At 39.7% G+C, this 20,307-nt stretch overlaps 1 protein-coding gene across 13 annotated transcripts in view; it reads right to left on the reverse strand.

Annotated features, from left to right (window-relative positions):
• Positions 1 to 1,208: 1,208 nt before the first annotated feature.
• The window catches only part of LOC135557484 (pumilio homolog 2-like), a 55,556-nt gene continuing 36,457 nt past the window's right edge, over positions 1,209 to 20,307 (reverse strand). For 11 of the 13 annotated variants that reach the window (XM_064990765.1, XM_064990767.1, XM_064990770.1 and 8 more), the window contains 2 exons: positions 19,555 to 19,747; positions 1,210 to 2,081 (listed from right to left, as the gene is read on the reverse strand). In XM_064990765.1, coding sequence (XP_064846837.1) covers positions 1,950 to 2,081; positions 19,555 to 19,747 — 325 coding nt within the window. In that variant the 3' untranslated portion in view covers positions 1,210 to 1,949. Of the gene's footprint in view, positions 2,082 to 19,554; positions 19,748 to 20,307 lie in introns of all 13 variants that reach the window. The other 2 variants (XM_064990771.1, XM_064990769.1) reach the window with 1 other exon arrangement.

Here is a 20,307-nt window from a genome sequence, read left to right on the forward strand (position 1 = left end):
TACATTATATTTTAGGGGAAAGGAGTGATGAATATACACACATCAAAATGCACATTTTTGCAATCCCCCCCCCCCCAAAGTGTAAAAGACATCCCATTTACAGCATCAACGTTTACAAATGTACAACTGTACAGACGAAATAAAAGCATCACTACCAATTTAGCAAGGCCTGTCAAACATCACAACTAATTTTTTTTTGTCAACTAATAAACTTACACTTAACTGCACATATACTCCATGTATTCTACAATTATTCATATGAAGCAAAAAACAAAAGCCAATACTACTAGTATTACAGATGAGTTGTATAGCTTGTTAGACTACCCAAATCGCTTGCATATTCAGACTGCAAAAAAAAGAAAAAGATGAAAAAAATTAAAACCACCTCTATGACTGTCTCACAATCCTATAAACAAGGATCCTTTTCTCAGCTCATCCCCAAATCTATTCTCCGCTTCACACACATGGAATGAGCCACTTAAAAATAATAATAAAGTCGTCCTACTGCTCTGAACTGCAGGAGGTGAGGGTGCCCTCATTAGGCCAAAGCCCCCTACCCAAAAAAGCAACAATTTAATATTTACTCATACACAAAGATGCTATACATTTTTGCTAAGCTACTTCTATGCAAGAGATGAATATTCAGTACATAAAAGATACCTTTGCTAGGGCAGTGTTCATCTCAAACTACAAGACCAATAAGATGTCCCACAACATGATAAAGAAAAATCATTCCAAGTTATAAAAACCTGTCACAGCATGCCTATGCTTAACCTGCCCCCCCCCCCCCCACTACGGTCATTTCATGTAAATATTACAACCAGGTTAAACTTTCACTATACAACCCGACCTCATGCTTTGCTTCTGAAAAATAATAAACGCCTTACATAGCATTGTCAGGTGTAGCCCCCAAGTAGCCATTGAGTGGGCGGCAAAACATTTTTTTGTTTGTTGCTTAAGACAGTATAGGTGGAGTATAGTGGAATCACTGCCTACGGATGCAACAGCGCATGTTTTCATTTCTCGAAGTACACCGTTTAGTAACGATGCCAGTCATCACCTGGAGCCGACTAATCAAATCAAGCCAACTGCAAGCTGTTCACCAACAGCGCGAGACGGAGAGTAGGCGTTACACCCCGGGCTGTGAAAACAGAGGCAACAAAATCGAGACAATCACGAGCAGCCAACTGGATGACGACCCCCCCCCCCCCCCCCCAAAAAAATTTAAGTACAGAGCTCTCCAAAGCAAAGTACTTTAGTTGGTCCAATACAGACCAATGGGTGACTAACTCATTGGCACGAAAGACATAGTAACCGGTGGGAAAGATGGGTTTCATAATCTAACCATACTATGCAGTGCTATGAGTAGAATGGATCCATCAGCTGCTTTTGCATTGGGATCATTGTGTGGTAGTAGAAAGATAATTTTGTATATTATATTTAAACACATGGCTTTTAATTAGAACAGCTGATAGTAAGTCTGGGTACAAAAACAAATGGAAAATTGTTTAAAAGGATCACTCAAATTTGGCCTTATAAAGTCACTTGCTGGTGTAATTGTAAGAATTGTACATTTTCAGCAAATGCGGTTCTCCCTTTTTTCCCCCTACAGAGGGATTTACAAAGTAAAAAAACAAAAATGTACAAGATTATATACCAAAAACCAGCCAGTTATATCTATTACATCATAAACAATGGGGGCGGGTTGTGCTTTACCTGCACGAGATCGCCTGCAAGACAGTCAGTCAGTCTGTCTGCCTGCCCCCAGATGTCACAGCATTTCTTAGGTGAAGTTGAATAATTGTTATGGGTAATTCCCCCCAAAATGGGGGACAAAGGGTATGTCAAAGGTCAGCTCTGATGGAGCGCCTCTTTATAGAACTAGAAAAAAGGGGGTGGGGGGCTCCTACTCTGCTCTTTAGTCAAGGGACACGAGAGGGAGGATAGGTCTACATGAGGCCGTTGGTGGGCCCGCCAATGGGCCCCAGGTCAGAGCCACTCTTCATGTAATACTTCTCCAGCTTGGCCAGGATGTGCTTGCCATAGGTATATTTGCGCAGGGTGGCGATGTGGGGTCGGATCTGGGGTAGAGAAGAACAAAGATGAAATCATTAACATTTATAGTGGTACTGGCCAAATCAGGTTTAAAGACGTGCTTCTTGTTTTGATTTTAAAGAACTAAGCCACCTGCCTCCCACTTAAAATATTGTCCTTGAAGGATTCTAAGAGATTAAAAAGTGATTGGACAGAAAAAGTCAATCTCCCCAACAATTCACGTAACAGGACAGACTGTGGATACACATTCTTATCAATGGAGTATTGTAATGAAGGATCAATGTACATTTGTACGTGAAATTGTAATGTATTAAAGGAGCAAATGTTTTGTGTTAGGACTAAACCAACCGATGTGGGACTTTTAGGTCTGTTACAGATTTTAGGGAGGCAAAAGTCACCAGTTACTACACACACACACACACACACAAATATATATATTTTTTTGCGGAATATAAAAAACAAGCTTATTGTGCTTAAAGAATCAGACACTAAATTATGTGTAAACTTGAGGTTTACACAATTAACACCAAAATACAAAACACTTGTTCAGTTAGACAAATCTAAGAAGGCTATCTATGTCAGTGGTTAAGAATGCAGAGGTGTTTGTGCTGAAGCACCACACCTACACTAATAAACATAGTTTAATTCCTTCAGCCTGTCTCAATCTGAAACTGTACAGTTCACAAATTCAAACTTTGCAGTGGAAAGCAGTTCGTAATGTCACCACTCTATGTCCGCGTCAACATTTGTATTGATTCGACTCAGTGCTTTACAACAACAAAAGGTTGTGTATACATAAAAATATAAACGCAACATGCAACAATTTGAGTTACAGTTCACAAGGAACTCAGTCAATTTAAATAAATTAGGCCGTAATCTACAGATTTCAACTGACTGGGCCGGGGCGCAGCCATCAGCTGCTGCCTACTATTCCTAGGGTCCAGCAAAATTAAAGCAGTACAATTCAGCGTGTGCCCTCATGCCCCTACTCAAGCAATACCACATATCTACAATAAAAAAAAAATCCATGTATGTGCGTATGTATGCATGTTTGTGTTGTTTCAGTTCCCATTGTTACATAAGGTGCATTCTGATTTGTTTATCTAATTGTACTGCTTGAATCAGTTACTTGATGTGGAATAGAGTTACATGTAGTCATGGCTCTGTGTAGTACTGTTCGCCTCCCATTGTCTGTTCTGGACTTGGGGACTGTGAAGAGACCTCGTGACATGTCTTGTGGGGTATGCATGGGTGTCGAGTGGTGTGCCAGTAGTGCAGACAGACAACTCAGTGCATTCAACATGTCAATACCTCACAAATACAAGTAGCGATGAAGTCCATCTCTCCTCCAAATTGAGCCAGGAGAAATTGACATGCATATTATTGTTAGCTCTCTGCATACATGCAAGGGCCAGCCGTGCTGCCCTGTTCTGAGGCAATTGCAATTTTCCTAAGTCCTTTTTGTGGCCCCTGACCACACGACTGAACAGTCGACCAGGTGCGACAAACTAGGGCCTGCCATGTTAGTTCTATTAAGGTAGAGCAGTGCTTGTATCCATTGTATTCGGTGCATGTGACAAAATTTAATTCGTATCTGGTCAAACATTTTTTTTTCTACTAAAGTTGATTAAGGGTTGGCAACAGGCTGATTGGTTGGCTTGTTGAGCCAGTAAAGGCGACTTTACTATTCTTAGCAGAATACCTTTTGCTTCCCTCCAGGCCTGGGAGCACATACTTTCTAGTAGACTTAAACTTAAAATATGGCAAATAGGAGCGGCAATATCGTCCGCCATTATCCTCAATCATTTTCCATACAAGTTGTCATGGTTGGGCATAGGCCAGCCCACTGGGGAGACAGGCATAGGCAATCAGAATGAGTTCTTCCCCACAAAAGGGCTTTAATACAGACAGAAATACTTAGTTTAAATCAGCTGGCAGGTCTGAGGATCCCCCAGGTGAAGAAGCCGGACATCGAGGTCCTGGGCTGGCGTGGTTACAAGTGGTCTGCGGTTACGAGGCTGGTTAAGTTATCTGGAAACAACTCTGGTGGACATTCCTGCAGTCAAGCTTGCCAATTGCACGCTCGCTTCAAAACAATGTGGCATTGCATCATGTGCCAAAACTGCACATTTAGAGTGGCCTTTCGTCCCCAGCACAAGGTACACCTGTGTACAGATCATGCTGTTTAACCTTTTATGACTAAGGGGCAATATTTTAATTTTTGGATAAAAAAACGTTCCCGTTTTAAACAAGATATTTTGTCACGAAAAGATGCTCGACTAATGCATATAATTGACAGCATTGGATAGAAAACACTGACGTTTCCAAAACTGCAAAGATATAGTCTGTGAGTGCAACAGAACTGATGTTACAGTCGAAACCCAGATAAAAATCCAATCAGGAAGTGCCGCATTTTTTAAAACCGCCTCATGCCAATGACTCCTTATATGGCTGTGAATGAGCTTACGTTTTCTACGTATTCCCTAAGGTGTCTACAGCATTGCGACGTCTTTTTAACGCATTTCTGTTGAAGAATAGCCATAAGGGACCACATTCAGCAAGTGGTCACATGATGACTCCCGCAGAAAATCTTGCGTAAAATACTGAGGTAGCCATTTTCCCAATCGCTTCTTATGAGAAACCAATTGCCTTGACGGATATATTATCAAATATATATGTTAAAAACACCTTGAGGATTGATTCAAAACAACGTTTGCCATGTTTCTGTCGATATTATGGAGCTAATTTGGAAAAAAGTTTGGCGTTGTAGTGATAGCATTTTCCGGTCGATTTCTCAGCCAAGCATGATGAACAAACGGGAGCTATTTCACATACAAATATAATCTTTTTGGAAAAAAGGAACATGTGCTATCTAACTGGGAGTCTCCTGAGTGAAAACATCCGAAGTTCTTCAAAGGTAAATTATTTAATTTTATTGCTTTTCTTATTTTTGTGAAAATGTTGCCTGCTGCCAGCAGAGCCTAGCATAATGCCATGATAAACTTACACAAATGCTTGTCTAGCGTTGGCTGTAACGCATATTTTGAAAATCTGTGATGACAGTGTGATTAACAAAAGGCTAAGCTGTGTCTCAATACATTTCATTTGTGATTTTCATGAATAGGAAAATTTTCTAGGGATATTTATGTCCGCTGCGTTATGCTAATTCATTTGAGGCTATGATTACGCTCCCGGATCCGCGATTGCTAATCACAAGAAGTTAACTTCTTTGGGACTGGGGGGCAGTATTGAGTAGCTTGGATAAAAGGTGCCCAGAGTAAACTACCTGCTACTCAGGCCCAAAAGCTAGAATATGCATATAAATAGTAAATTTGGATAGAAAACACTCTGAAGTTTCTAAAACTGTTTGATGTCTGAGTATAACAGAACTCATATGGCAGGCAAAGACCTGAGAAATGACCTTTTCAAGTCATTGCCTATCGAATATAGTGTCTATGGGGTCATATTGCACTTCCTAAGGCTTCTACTAGATGTCAACAGTCTTTAGAACCTTCTTTCAGGCTTCCACTGTTAAGGAGGAGAGAATGAGAGCTGTTTGACTAAGGTGTCTGGCAGAATGCCATGAGCTGATCATGCGTGCGCCTGTGAGAGGTAGCTGCGCTCCATTGCATTTCTAAAAGACAATGGAATTCTCCGGTTGGAACATTATTGAAGATTTATGATAAAAACAACCTAAAGATTGATTCTATACATCGTTTGACAGGTTTCTACGAACTGTAATATAACTTTTTTGACATTTCGTCAGAACAAGTGATCACGCATTATGCATTTGGTTTACTGGGCTAAATGTGAACAAAAATGAGGTATTTGGACATAAATGGACTTTATCAAACAAAAAACAAACATTGTGGAACTGGGATTCCTGGGAGTGCATTCCGATCAAGCTCAAAGGTAAGTGAATATTTACAACGCTATTTCTGACACCTTTCCTTCTTTGGAAAATGGCTGGATGTTTTTCTGTGACTAGCACTGACCAAACATAATCGTAAGATGCGCTTTCACCGTAAAGCCTTTTTGAAATCTGACACTGCGGTTGCATTAAGAAGTTTATCTATATATTTCCATGCATAACACTTGTATCTTTTATCAATGTTTATTATGAGTATTTATGTTATTTGATGTGGCTCTCTGCACTTTCACCGGATGTTTGCTTGAGACAATGCATTTCTGATCATAACATACCAATTTCAAATGAGGTTTTTGGACAAAGATTAACTTCATCGAACAAAACACACATTTATTGTGTAACATGAAGTCCTGTGAGTGCCATCTGATGAAGATCAAAGGTTAGTGATTAAGTTAAATCTCCATTTCTGATTTTTGTGAGCCCTCTCCTTGGCTGGAAAATGGCTGTACGGTTTTCTGTGACTAGGTGCTGACCTAAATCGTTTGGTGTGCTTTCGCAGTAAAGCCTATTTGAAATCGGACACAGTGGTTGGATTTACAAGAAGTGTATCTTTAAAATGTATAATACTTGTATGTATAATACTTGTATGTTTGAGGAATTGTAATGAGATTTGTTGTTTTGAATTTGGCGCCATGGAATTTCACTGGCTTTTGGCGAGGTGTGATGCTCCCGTCCCACATATCGCAGAGAGGTTTTAATCAGCTTCTTGATATGACACCTGTCAGGTGGGTGGATTATCTTGACAAAAGAGAAATGCTCACTAAAAGAGATGTAAACAAATTTGTGCACAATTTTAGAGAAAGAAGCTTTTTATGCCAACGGAAAATTGATGGGATCCAATATTTCAGCTCATGAAACATGGGACCCACACTTTACACGATGCGTTTATACACCAGCCCAGGACCTCCCCATCGGGCTTATTCACCTGCGGGATCGTCTGAGACCAGCCACCCAGACAGCTGATGAAACTGGGTTTGCAGTTCGGTGTCGTAACAGACTTCAGTGGGAAAATGCTCAACTTCGACGGCCACTGGCACGCTGGAGAAGTGTGCTCGTTATGTCTGAATCTTGGTTTCAAATGTACAGGCAAAGCGGTTGTTGACGTCAACGTGGTGAACAGAGTGCCCCATGGTGGCGGTGTGGTTATGTTATGGGCAGGCATAAGTTGTGGACAACAAAAACAATTGCATTTTATGAATGGCAATTTGAATGCACAGAGATACCGTGATAAATCCTGAAGCCCATTGTCGTGCCATTCATCCGCCTCCATCTAATAATGCACAGCCCCATGTCGCAAGGGATCTATCTGTACACAATTCCTGGAAGCTGAAAATGCCAGTTCTTTTTGTAATAACTACACCACTCATTCAACAACTACACCACTCATTCAACAACTACACCACTCATTCAACAACTACACCACTCATTCAACAGACTTTTCAAAGCGACAAATAAGTATGCAGGGTGAATGCCCTGCTCAGGGGCATTTTGAGGCCAAAAACAGGGACACTTTTGCAATCTGTGTGGCACAGTTGTCAACATCCTGGTCCTCAAATGAAACTTTAAACTTTTCTATATATGCTATTTGTTATTCCTCCACAAGTTTTGATCCTTTATATTGAGCAGACAGACCAGTTCCCTACCTCCTCCCGCTGCCTCCTCCATTTTTTGGGTAATGCTGTAATCAACTGGTTGTGCTCTTGGATTGACCAGAACTTTCAGTACAATTCTGATAAATTATATTGCAATGTTGGAGTTAACAAAATACCCTTTTCAAACATCTTTCCCATAATTACAGGTATTTTATCAACCAGCACATTTGAGATATGCCATAATATTTGTTGTAATACATGTTCTCTTTTCAGTGAGATGAAATTGAAATTGTAGCCAGCTCTGCAATGCTTGTTTGAAAAAAGTATCCTTTTCATTAATTGAATCCTACAGACGAAGAACCATATATGTGACATTTAAAAAAAAAAAAAGAGATACATGAAAATTCATTATTGGACACCATTTTTCTATAGTGAACCGGTTTCACAAGCTTTCCACGCGCTAATTAACAATAATTTTAAATTTAAAGATATACTCGTGGAATAACCGTTTATGTGCACCACTCAGAATGAACGGACAAGCGCACAACCTTTGTTGCTGATGAAAATCGCAGAAATGTGGGAAAGAAACGTAAAACAAAACTAAAAGAATGGAAAGACAGGCAAAGGAAGATCTTACAGGATGCGGGAAAACCCTATACAAATCGTAAGGGTCAAGAAAAAAAAAACTGGGAAAAGCTGTCCAAAAGAGGTATGTGGAAGAACCGTATATCAAACAATCAAGCTAGCTAGCTAGCTATAGAGGACAGTAACGAACATGTTCTGGGTTATCTAATTTGTAACTATAGAGAAAACATATTAGCTAAAGTTCGTTGGCTACTAAATCATACACTATCGTTACAAATGTTATTGCTAGATTATAGAAAAAACATAGCTAGCTACTTTTTCTCCATCCATCGGATGATTCGACATGGCTACAGTAGCTAGGAAGTTACACTGTATCCTGCAGGGAAGAGCGTGTTCCACGACGTGCAGAAAGGATTGTGGAAAGTTGATTGATGAACGCAAGCTGCATCTGTTCAACAGTTTCTATACTGTCCCATACGAGAAACAACAAGCGTTGATTCTCTCCGGCTTAGAACAGGTTAGAAATAAGACAAAACGCCTATTATTATAATAGCTATATTGAACACTTGCATAGTTTAACTTTGACAGTAATGATACGTACATTAACGTTAACTCTAAAAGTGCTGTGTTACACAATGGTGCAATACAAACTCATTCTGTGTATAGATTGGGAGTGTGTGAAAGATGGAGGTCCTGATCAAGCAATATCCTGAATGTGCTACAGTATATTAAATTCTGAATTCATCATTGTCAATTTTTATTGCAGCATGAGGTGAAATGGAGACGTAAACCTGAGGATACAAAGGAGAACAAACGACGGAAACAAACCTTCAAATACCATGTACAGCAAGCAGGCCAGAGAGTGAATGTGTGCAAGGTTACTTTCATTGTCTGTGTTCCAGCTAACCAACAGCAGTCTTCAGGCAAGTGAAAATATGAATTAATGTCTATATGAATATCAACTACAAACATATTGTATTCTCTGTACTAGTTTTTAATAACCTGCTAATTGAAATGTAATTGTTTTGGTCAGGTTATTCAGGAAACGTTAGCTGAGGCAGGTGAGGTTGCAGGGTCTCCAGATCAGGCTACTGAGAAAGCATAGCAATAGGTAATGCGCTATGGATTCCAGCCTGGATTATTTCACTATAGCAGTGCTCTAAACAATCTTCTAAACATTAACATGGAGTATCGAATGGATGAATAGCGAATTCTGAAACAAAAATATAAAAATGTTTTACTTTTAAACAAAATTATGGTAACTAAGCTGTCCAACTACCACCTGAGCATTGAGGACTGAGTGCCGATTACCTTCCCACCTCCCACCGGACAGCACTGGCCTAATTCTCGCCGCCCTACAGGACCCCCCGGCCACAGTTGCACTCTAAGGCAGGTCCCTAGACCATTGAGAGAATACAAGTTTAACAACACCTTGTTGTCTCCTTACAGGCCACATCGGATACATGCTACAGTGAAAGAGGGCATCAAGGAGCACATTCTATCTTTCCCAAGAACCCAGAACCACTACTCTCGGATGAAGGGGGATGTACACAGAGAATACCTCAGCCCTGATCTGAATTTGTTGCGAATGTACCGACTCTACAAAGAGAAGAATACCACATCATCTGCAAAATTCTGGGTTTATAGGGACATTTTCAAACAGCAGTCTCAATTTCGGCCAACCCAGGAGTGACACCTGTGGCAAATGTGACGCATTCTTCACTAAGATGTCAGCAGCAACATCTGAAGAGGAGAAGAGGAAGATTGCAGTTGAAAGTGAGTTGCACCATCGAAAAGGCCTACACATAGCTTCAAAGTGACACTGAGTGGGCTAAAGCCAATGCTGACTGCCATGTCATTTCTGTGGATCTACAGGGGGTGATGTACACCCCTAATCTGACCCACTCCAATGTCTACTACCAGCGGCAGCTGGCAAATTTGGACTTTTGCATCCAGGAACTTGGAAAAGAAGATCCTGCATACATGTGTGTTTGGCATGAGGGGATTGCACACCGAGGGTCCATTGAGGTGGCAAGCTGCATAATGAAGTGGGTGAAGACAAAATTCACGCCACTCACCAAACCAGAGGTGCGCAAGTTGATCATATTCAGTGACAGATGCTGTAGGCAGAATAACAACTGGCGGATGCTCAATCTGATGTCGATGCTCGTCTCTATGGGTTACTTTACCCAGGTTGAGCAGAAGTTCATGGTCTCTGGTCATTCTTTTCTTCCTTGTGATCGATCTTTTGCCACCATCGAGAAGAGGCACAAGGTGTCAGTCCTTCATACACCTGATGATGTTTCAAAGATGATACTTGAAGCACAACCAGCAAAACCATTCAAGGTGATGAGGATGCAATGTGAAGACTTCAGGCACCACCCAGATTCTGTCCTCAAGCGACCAGCTGGACTACAGATCACCTCAGTGAGGTGGTTAAAAGTCACAGGTATTGCACAGAGAATAGTTTACTAACATCCCATCAACATGCAACATGTTGTTCTAACAATAAAATATCCTAATGCTTGACTGTGAAAGTTGTTTATTGATGTCAGGAACTTAAAATGTTTGTTTTAATTTCATTTGAGGATCCTTGGAATCTGTACGCCAGACAGAGCCACAGTCTATTTGAGGGATGGAAATCGTGGCTGATCTCCAAACCAAAACAAGGAGCTACACCTCAACCTCCCTATTTTGCAAGCCACTACCCTAGAGCATATGAGAGTCCTCTGCCCATAAAAAAAAACAAGTACCAAGATCTGATGACCATGCTCAACTACTTGCCAGCTGCTGCACGCTCTTTTTATGAATCACTGCAGAGTGAATCATTTGTTGTTAAACCAAGCTACATAATTAACCGTTTTTTTTCTGTGAGTTTATGATCCCCTGAACAGTATGTTGAATCTGAATACATTTCAGAAGACATGTCACCCATACTGTAGGAAATTAAATGTATAGTAGGTGTTTATGTGAATCAATTTGTGTATGATTTGAACCAGCACAATATATTGAATTCATTTAATTTTAAGATGTTGTTCCTCGTGTAGAAAATGTTATGTACAATGTGTTCTGTTGAAAACTTAATTGCTGATCAGTGTTAAACACAGAGAATGGTTTTCTGAACGTTTTGTAATATTGACCTTAGGGACCTGCATATTGGCACATCACATTGATCCATATTTGATATTTACAAGTTGTGCTTGTTTTGATTTAATTAATTTAATTGTATTCTATTTTTGTAGTTCTATGGTATGTTCACATTGAGGCTTCATTTTAAATGAGACTAAGATTTCATGACTCAACTTTTAAGAATAGTCAGTGCTAAAGTTGATAGACCTTTAAATGAACCTCCATACTAATTCATTAACTGTATATTGCATTTAAGTTATTTACATGAAGGGCATCTGTACTTGAAAGTACTTAAAACATCATATCAGGTGTTAAAAAAGGACATCTTACAAGAGTCATGCAAAATGTCACATATACTGTTCTTCCACAAACTGAAATCACTGGACATACTGTTCTTCCACCTTCTAAAAATTAAAATGGCAATAAAAAAAGTATTATTTGAAATAACAAAAAAATATAAATTGTTGTTGGAAGATATGGGTATGGTGAATTATTTGTCAACCATAAAACACCTAATGTGGTACACACAATTAATAATATAAAAATAACTGATTATCTTAAAATGGAGGATTAAGGATTAAAATCGCAGAAATGTGAATAGGATTAAATTGTAAATGAGACATGGCAATCTGCACAAAGGATGAGCTTTTAGTAATCTACTTGAGAACCATTTAAGGATATAGTAAAACTTTTGAATAAGTGAAGCTTTTAGAGAGGTCTCAACCCACCCAATTCATATTAATTTTATAGACAGGCACGCTTTATTTTGTCTAGTTTAACGTCCCAGATAAATAAAAAAATTTGCTCATATGATTTGAAAAAAATAAAAATAAATCAGGAGTAGGCAGTGCCATCAGTGAGCAAACAGAGATATGACTAAGGAGTTATTCAGGGGATTTTTTTCCATAAGTAGACAGGCATTTCCCTCTCCTTGGTTGCAGGATCTTGTCTATTTTTACAAATGTTCTATTAAAATTCATTGTGGAGAGCTTATTTATATCTTTGTGATATGAATACTAAGTTTGTCTACTTCAACGGCAGCCCATTTTATAGGTAAACTGCAGGGTAATGTAAAAGTTGTATTTTTTAAAGATCCAATACATAATATGGTATACTTATCATAATTAGGTTTTAGTCCAGAGGCCAGAAACGTTATCTAGATCTTCAATGAGACATTGCAGGGATCTAGCTTGTGGAATTAATATGAAACTTGAGTCATCGGGATACACAGACCCCTTTGCTTTTCTGCCTTGGATTTCTAATCTAATGTTATTGGATCTAATTTTAATAGCTAGCACTTTGATGACCATAACAAATAGATAGTGACAGCGGACACCCCTGTTGAACTCCTCTTGACAATTCAAAACTCAGAAGTAGCCATTTGCTATTTTACACCTGGGGTATCTATGCATTACTTTTACCCATTTTATAAAAGAGAATCACCAAAATGGAAAAAAATCCAGGAATTTATAAATAAAATTCAGTGTTACTTTATCAAATGCCTTTTCAAAATCCACTATAAATACCATTTCTGGCTTCTTAGATGTTTCATGATGTTCTATTATTGCTAGTATTTGTAGTACATTATCTCCAATGTATCGTCCATGTAAAAACAACCTGTGATCAGGATGAACAATACCTGGTAAAACCAGGTAAGTGCAATGCATTTTGCTAGTATTTTTGCATCACAACATTGAAGTGTAAGGGGCCTCCAGTTTCTTAGATAGCAAGTATAAAGATCCTGTCTATCTGGGTCTTGTTTTAATAATAGTGAAATCAGACCTTCCTGCTGAGTACCTGGCAGACTACCATTTCTATAGGAGTAGTTAAAACAATCTAAAAATTGTGCTTTTAGTACATCAAAAGGCTACCAAGCCCATGGGGTTTTTCTAGACTGAAAGGATTTAATAGCCTCAAAAAGTTATCTAATTTGGCTTTCGCACTGATCTCTGTATATTTGTTAATTTTTTGTATTATTTGGAAAGAATTCCTTACTGTAATCAGTGAGAGAGGATGAGAATTCCTTAGCATTCAGTGGGAGAGGATAGACGGAAAAGAACATCTGCTTAAAATATTTAGCTTCCTCTTAAAATATAACTCGGAGAATCATAAATGACTCCATCTTCAGTAATGAGTTTCTGCAAATTATTTGCATTAGCGTTCCTGTGTTGCAGACGCAGGAAGAATGGAGTGTATTTTTCTCCATATTCCATCCAGCTTGCTTTATTCTTGTAATAGATTTACATTCGATCGGTCTTCAATATGTCCCTCAAATGCTTTGTTTTTCCACTTATTTTGTTTCTACCTGTACTATTAGTTTATGTATTTCCCTTGTTAGTCCGGTCTGTCTCTTTAGCCAGAAACAGCCTTATTATTGATGAATATTGAATGACCTCTGGGATACCTTTAAATGTACCTTCAAACAATAAGGGGATTTGCTGAATCTATATTATACTAGAAAATTTAAGTTAAATTATTTTATTATTTTTAACTAAGTTATCCTCCAGTAAGCTTTGAATACATTTCCAATATCCCTGTCCACGTGGAAATTCTATAGGAGTTATGTGAAGGCCAATTAGATGATCCGATCCCATTCGGTCTCCTATTAAAACTTTAACCTCTGAGAGACAAGAAAATAGTCAAAACAACTAGCTTGATTAAGTCTCCATGTATAGCTCACTAGGTCAGGGTTTTTTAGTATCCAAATATCCACTATTTCTAATGTGTCCATAATATTTTTTTATTTCCTTAAGGGCAGTGTACGATAGTTTGTAGATTATGGACTAAAAAAAATCAGAGATACTTATTAACACTTAGTCTCCCACCATAAGGATTTGAGCATTTGTTGCCTGTAAATTATTTAAAAAAATTGGTATGGATCATCCTGATTTGGACCATATAGATGGGCCAAATATTTTTCGTCCACTTTCATATTCAAAAAGGTCCACCTTCCTCACAAATCATTCAGATCAACATTTTTGTTAATTAATAATCCCAACTTTTGAGTTATTTTGTCCATGACAAAATTATTTCACCACCCCATTCCCTTTTCCATGCAACTTCATCTAAGGGTGTAGAGCAAGTTTCCTATAAACAGTATATGTTCTATTCCTTTTAGTCATTTTTTTAATAATCTGCTAAACCATTACAATTATAACTGGCTATACTTATTTCACCCCTTACCATAACTAGATACTATTCTCAGTCTAAATTGACCATAATTAGTGCTTGTAAAAATACTGCCATCAGAGGTATTGACGGTCAAAATTAGAGCTTTCAAATGTCTGATATTTAGAATTCAAGATATAGAATCTAGCAATATTTGTTTTATTCTCTTGCCTGTGAGCCAATGCCACAGATGTTTGAACATTTAGACAAGATATTATGTGTGTAGTAAATCTGAGTAGGTTGAGTGTATGACATTGGATGTGATTTAGTGAGTGTGTGTACAATGTCTGTATAAGAGTAAGACTAATGTGTGATGTCCAAATAAATAACCCTGCCAATTTGCATGGTTGAGTGGCTGTGTGTAACATGTAGTGCGTATAGGCTTAATATTCATGATGATAATTGTAATCCATATCAACATCATAGTTGCATCATAATTACCTTTATCATCATCATCATCATCGAAAAACACATCCCAGCATTTCCATAGCAATTGACGTTTCACATGATCATGAATGAGACCTTGCATTACTAGAGACGGCGTCACTACAATACAAACGTATCCCGTACAATGTTATTATTCCCCAATGTCCCTATTCTGATATCTTCCCCTTGCTTGTTGTAAACAAACATGTAGACAGACATAAACCAACAAGAAACATTCAATTACAGAACAGTTCGACTAGAGAGGGCGAGAAGACGAGAGAGCGAAATCAAGTATGTATATGTAAATCAGTATGTGTAAGCGAGCATGTAATGGAGTACGTGTGTTCATATATTTTTAGTTCCCATACTTTCTTTTTTTCGTAACCTGAAGTCCCTGTAGAATTTAGTACAGCCATGGTGTTATGGAGCTGTCGATCTATAAAAAGAGTTTATCCACAATGAGAAAGGCACGCTTACCCTTCACCCTCTTGCCTCTGTACAGGATACAGCCTCTAAGGAAGTTCGTTCATCTCGTGGAAATTGGTAATTGAGACTGAATTTGGTCCATTTAAGCTCCCTTCCCCTGGTTTTGATCAGCTCCTTTTGTTGGTATTGTTCAAATTTTGAGATGATCGGTCAGGGACCCTTGGTCTTGTTAAGTCTCTAGAAGTTTCAAGGCGGATGCATGAATTCTCTGATTATTGGATGCGTCCTCAGGAATCCCAGAAAATACGAGATTTTCACGCATGCTATGACTTTGTATGTCTCGTAGCAACTCCCTCATCACCCTGTTTTCCGTGAGGAGACAATCCATTTTGAAATCGTGAATTTTTTACCTCGGCTGCGAGTGCTTTGTTCCCTCCTTGGAGCATGAGAATTTCACTCTAGAGTTTAGCAAAAATCCCCCCTACTACCTCCTCACACAACTTTCAGGGTTGCATGGATACCAGCAAGAGCACTAGCCTCCACTTCAACAGTAAGTAAATTGTCTGTCGATTAATCTCTTTTTTTGTTGGATTCTTTTGCGAGGTAGCCGGATCTTTCAATGATGGAGTAGGTTGGTCCTTGAGAGCGTAAAGCTGTTGATACTCATCAATTTCCCTCAGGATGTCCTTAGTATCCAGGTTGGCTCTTTACTGCAATCAGTTGTTTTTCAAAAGGTAACGAGTCTTTCCCATGATGACAACCGGTGTCTTTGTAGTATAGCCACCTAGCACTGTTTGGTTAGCGGTGTAAAAGCTAACATCACATAAATCCACACACAAAGTTTGGTCTTCGTATTTAATGCATAGCGGTTTGTTTTAAATAAAAAATAAAAAAAACAAGTGTTCTCCAGCATACAGTGTTCAGCTGTGCACTCTGATGACGTGTCCCAGTTCTTCCATGGCCTGCATACTCAGACGGCTAATATTGAGCTTGCTTGGGATGCTCTTGATCGACATGTACGAAACAGTGTTCCAGTTCCCGCCAACATCCAGCAACTTCGCACAGCCATTGAAAAGTGGGATAACATTCCACAGGCCACAATCAACAGCCTGAACAATTCTATGCATAGGAGAGGTCATGCTGCATGAGGCAAATGGTCACATCAGATAGACTGGTTCTGATCTACGCCCCTTACATTTTTTAAATTAAAGGTACACTAAACACAAAAGTATGTGGACACCCCTTAAATTAGTGTATTCTTCCATTTCAGCCACATCTGCTGCCCTACAGGTGTATAAAAATCAGGCAGACAGCCATGTTATCTCCATAGACAAACATTGGCCTTACTGAAGAGCACAGTCAAATTTCAACGTGTCACCATCATAGGATGCCACCTTTCCAACAAGTCAGTTAGTAAAATTTCTGCCCTGATCAACTAAGTACTGTTATTGTGAAGTGAAAACGGCTCGGAGCAACAGTTCAGTCGCGAAGTGGTAGGCCACACAAGCCCACAGAACGGGACCATCTGTCCTTGGTTACAACACTCCAAACTGCCTCTGGAAGCAATGTCAGCACAATAACTGGTTTGTTAGGAGCTTCATGAAATGGGGTTTCATTGCCGAACACAAGCCTAAAATCACCACGTGCAATGACATGCGGCAGCTGGAGTTGGATAAAGCTCGTCGCCATTGAACTCTGGAAACGCGTTCTCTGGAGTAATGAATCACACATCACCATCTGCCAGTCCGACAGATATCTGGGTTTGGCGGATGCCAGGAGAACGCTACCTGTCCGAATGCATAGTGCCAACTGTAAAGTTTGGTGGATGAAAAATAATGGTTTGGGGCTGTTTTTCATGGTACGGGCTAAGCCCCTTAGTTCCAGTGAAGGAAAATCTTAACGTGACAGCATACAATAAATGACATTCTAGACAATTCTGTGCTTCCATCTTTGTGGCAACAGTTTGGGGAAGTGTTTTTGAGATTAGCGTCGAAGAACTTGTCTGGCCAGCTCAGAGGTTTGACCTCAACCCCACACAACACCTTTGGGATGAATTTGAATGCGAGCCAGGCGTAGTCGCCCAATATCAGTACCGAACTCATTAATGCATGTGGCTGAATGGAAGCAAGTCCCCACAGCAACGTTCCAACATCTAATGGAAAGCTGTCCCAGAAGAGTGGAGGATGCTACAGCAGCAAGGGGGGGGGGGGGGCAACTCCATATTAAGGTCTATGATTTTGGAATTAAATGTTCGACGAGCAGGTGTCCACATACACTACATGACCAAAAGTATCTGTGACCAGATGTAATGTTGAAGTCGGAAGTTTACATGCACCTTAGCCAAATACATTTAAACTCAGTTTCATACTTCCTAACATTTAATCCTAGTAAAGATTCCCAGTCTTGGGTCAGTATCACCACTATTTTAAGATTTATTTAGGCTTTTATTTTCTTCACAACATTCCCAGTGGGTAAAAAGTTTACATGCACTCAATTAGTATTTGGTAGCATTGCCATTAAATGTATTAACTTGGGGAAAACATTTATGGTAGCCTTTCACAAGCTTCCCACAATAAGTTGGGTGAATTTTGGCCCATTCCCTCCTGACAGAGCTGGTGTAACACTCCGGTTTGAAGGCGTCCTTGCTCGCACACGCCTTTTCAGTTCTGCCCACAAATGTTCTATGGGATTGAGGTCAGGGCTTTGTGATGGCCACTCCAATACCTTGACTTTGTTGTCCTTATGGCATTTTGCCACAACTTTGGAAGTGTGCTTAGGGTCATTGTCCATTTGGAAGACCCATTTGCAACCATCTTTAACTTCCTGACTGATGTCTGGAGATGATGCCATCATCTATTTTGTTAAGTGCACCAGCCCCTCCTGCAGCAAAGCACCCCCACAACATGCTGCCACCCCCATGCTTCACAGTTGGGATGGGGTTCTTCAGCTTGCAAGCCTCCCCATTTTTCCTCCAAACATAACAATGGTCATTATGGCCAAACAGCTCTATTTCTGTTTCATCAGACCATAGGACATCTCTCCAAAAAGTATGTTTGTCCCCATGTGCAGTTGCAAACAGTAGTCTGGCTTTTTGTGGTGGTTTTGGAGCAGTGACTTCTTCCTTGTTGAGCGGCCTCAGGTTATGTCCATATAGGACCTGTTTTCCTGTGGATATAGATGCTTTTGTACCCGTTTCCTCCAGCATCTTCACAAGGTCCTTTGCTGTTGTTCTGGGATTGATTTCCACTTTTCGCACTAAAGTATGTTCATCTCAAGGAGACAGAATGTGTCTCCTTCCAGAGCAGTACGATGGCTGCGTGGTCCCATGGTGTTTATACTTGCATACTATTGTTTGTACAGATGAACGTGGTACCTTCAGGCATTTGGAAATTGGTCCCAAGAATGAACCAGACTTGGAGGTCTAAAAGAAATTCTTGGTTGAGGTCTTGGTTGATTTCCCCAAGATGTCAGACAAAGAGGCACTGAGTTTGAAGGTAGGCATTGAAATACATCCACAGGTACACTGCCAATTGACATCAATTTAGAAGCTTCTGATAGGCTATGACATTTCTGGAATTTTCCAAGCCGTTTAAAGGCACAGTCTACATACACTAAGTTAACTTCTAACCCATGATACAGTGAATTATAAGTTAATCTGTAAACAATAGTTGGAAAAATTATTTGTGTCATGCACAAAGTAGATGTCCTCACCGAGTTGCCAAAACTATAGTTTGTTAACAAGAAATTTGTGGAGTGGTTGAAAAACGAGTTTTAATAACGCCAACCTAAGTGTATGCAATCTTCCTACTTCAACTGTACATCTCTATTCCCAGTCATGTGAAATCCATAGATTAAAGCCTAATGAATTTACTTCAATTGACTGGTTTCCTTATATGAACTGTAACTCAGTAAAATCATTGCATGTTGCGTTTATATTTTTGTTCAGTGTAAAATACTTTTCACACCACATGGAAAGGAGACTGCCATGGGTAACAATTAGAATTTGGATAACTAGAAATACTGTACCAAAAGTACCACCAACCTTTGGCTTTATGGCAATACATGAACCTGGCCTAAATTAAACTGATCTGAATTAACAAACAATGGGAAACGTGGGATGTACTCACAAGGAACAAAACAGGCCCGAAACAGGGAGGGACTAACCTTAACTTCTCCAATGAGAAATAGCTGTTAATGTAGCAAAATGTTTACAGTGAAATCACTAGATGGTATATGTCAACCCACCTTGTGCATGATGATTTTGCGCTGGGCGGGCTCGGCCATGTCGATCATCCTCTGCACCACGTAGTTGGCGTACTGATCCTTCATCATTGTGTAGAGGGCGCTGTGGGGGCCGTCCTTCTGGCAGCACACCTCGTCAATCAGCAGGGCCCGCTCGGCACGGGATGAGTGGATCACACACTTCTCCACCACGTTACTTAGGGAGAGACGTGGGCTCAGTTAAAAACAAACTATACGGGGCGGTGTCCTGAACACAAAGTCAGCCTAGTCCTTAATTAAAAAGCTAAAGGCTGGAACGTGACTATTTTCAGAAAACTAGGTGTATGTCGCACATCACTACTTCACAGGAAAGCCATTTGAACCATTTAAAAAAAAAAAAAAAAAATCAAAATGGATTTGTTTGCCGAAATGCCTTCTGGAACGTGAACTTTCATGTGCCTTAATAACAAACGTGTATGCCATCTGTACATATGAATAAAATTGTTAAATTACGAGCCTAGTTGGTTTAGCCACAGAAAAAGGCAGCAACCTTCCCGCTAGCCATGATTGGCTGAGATGAGTGTATACCGAACCACGCAGTCAGAGCCGGCCCTAGCCTTTTGGCTAAGCAAAATTTTGGCCTACATCATTCAAGAAGATAGAAATGCAAATTCCCATGAAACTGATTGGGATCAAATAGTCACCATGCAGTTGCAGCATGGACGCTGCACCTGTTAAATGTGAAGAATTATCATTCATGATTGACAGTATATAATT

This window comes from Oncorhynchus masou, chromosome 16 (assembly GCF_036934945.1).
Source record: "Oncorhynchus masou masou isolate Uvic2021 chromosome 16, UVic_Omas_1.1, whole genome shotgun sequence".
In the NCBI taxonomy this organism is placed as follows: Eukaryota; Metazoa; Chordata; class Actinopteri; order Salmoniformes; family Salmonidae; genus Oncorhynchus; species Oncorhynchus masou.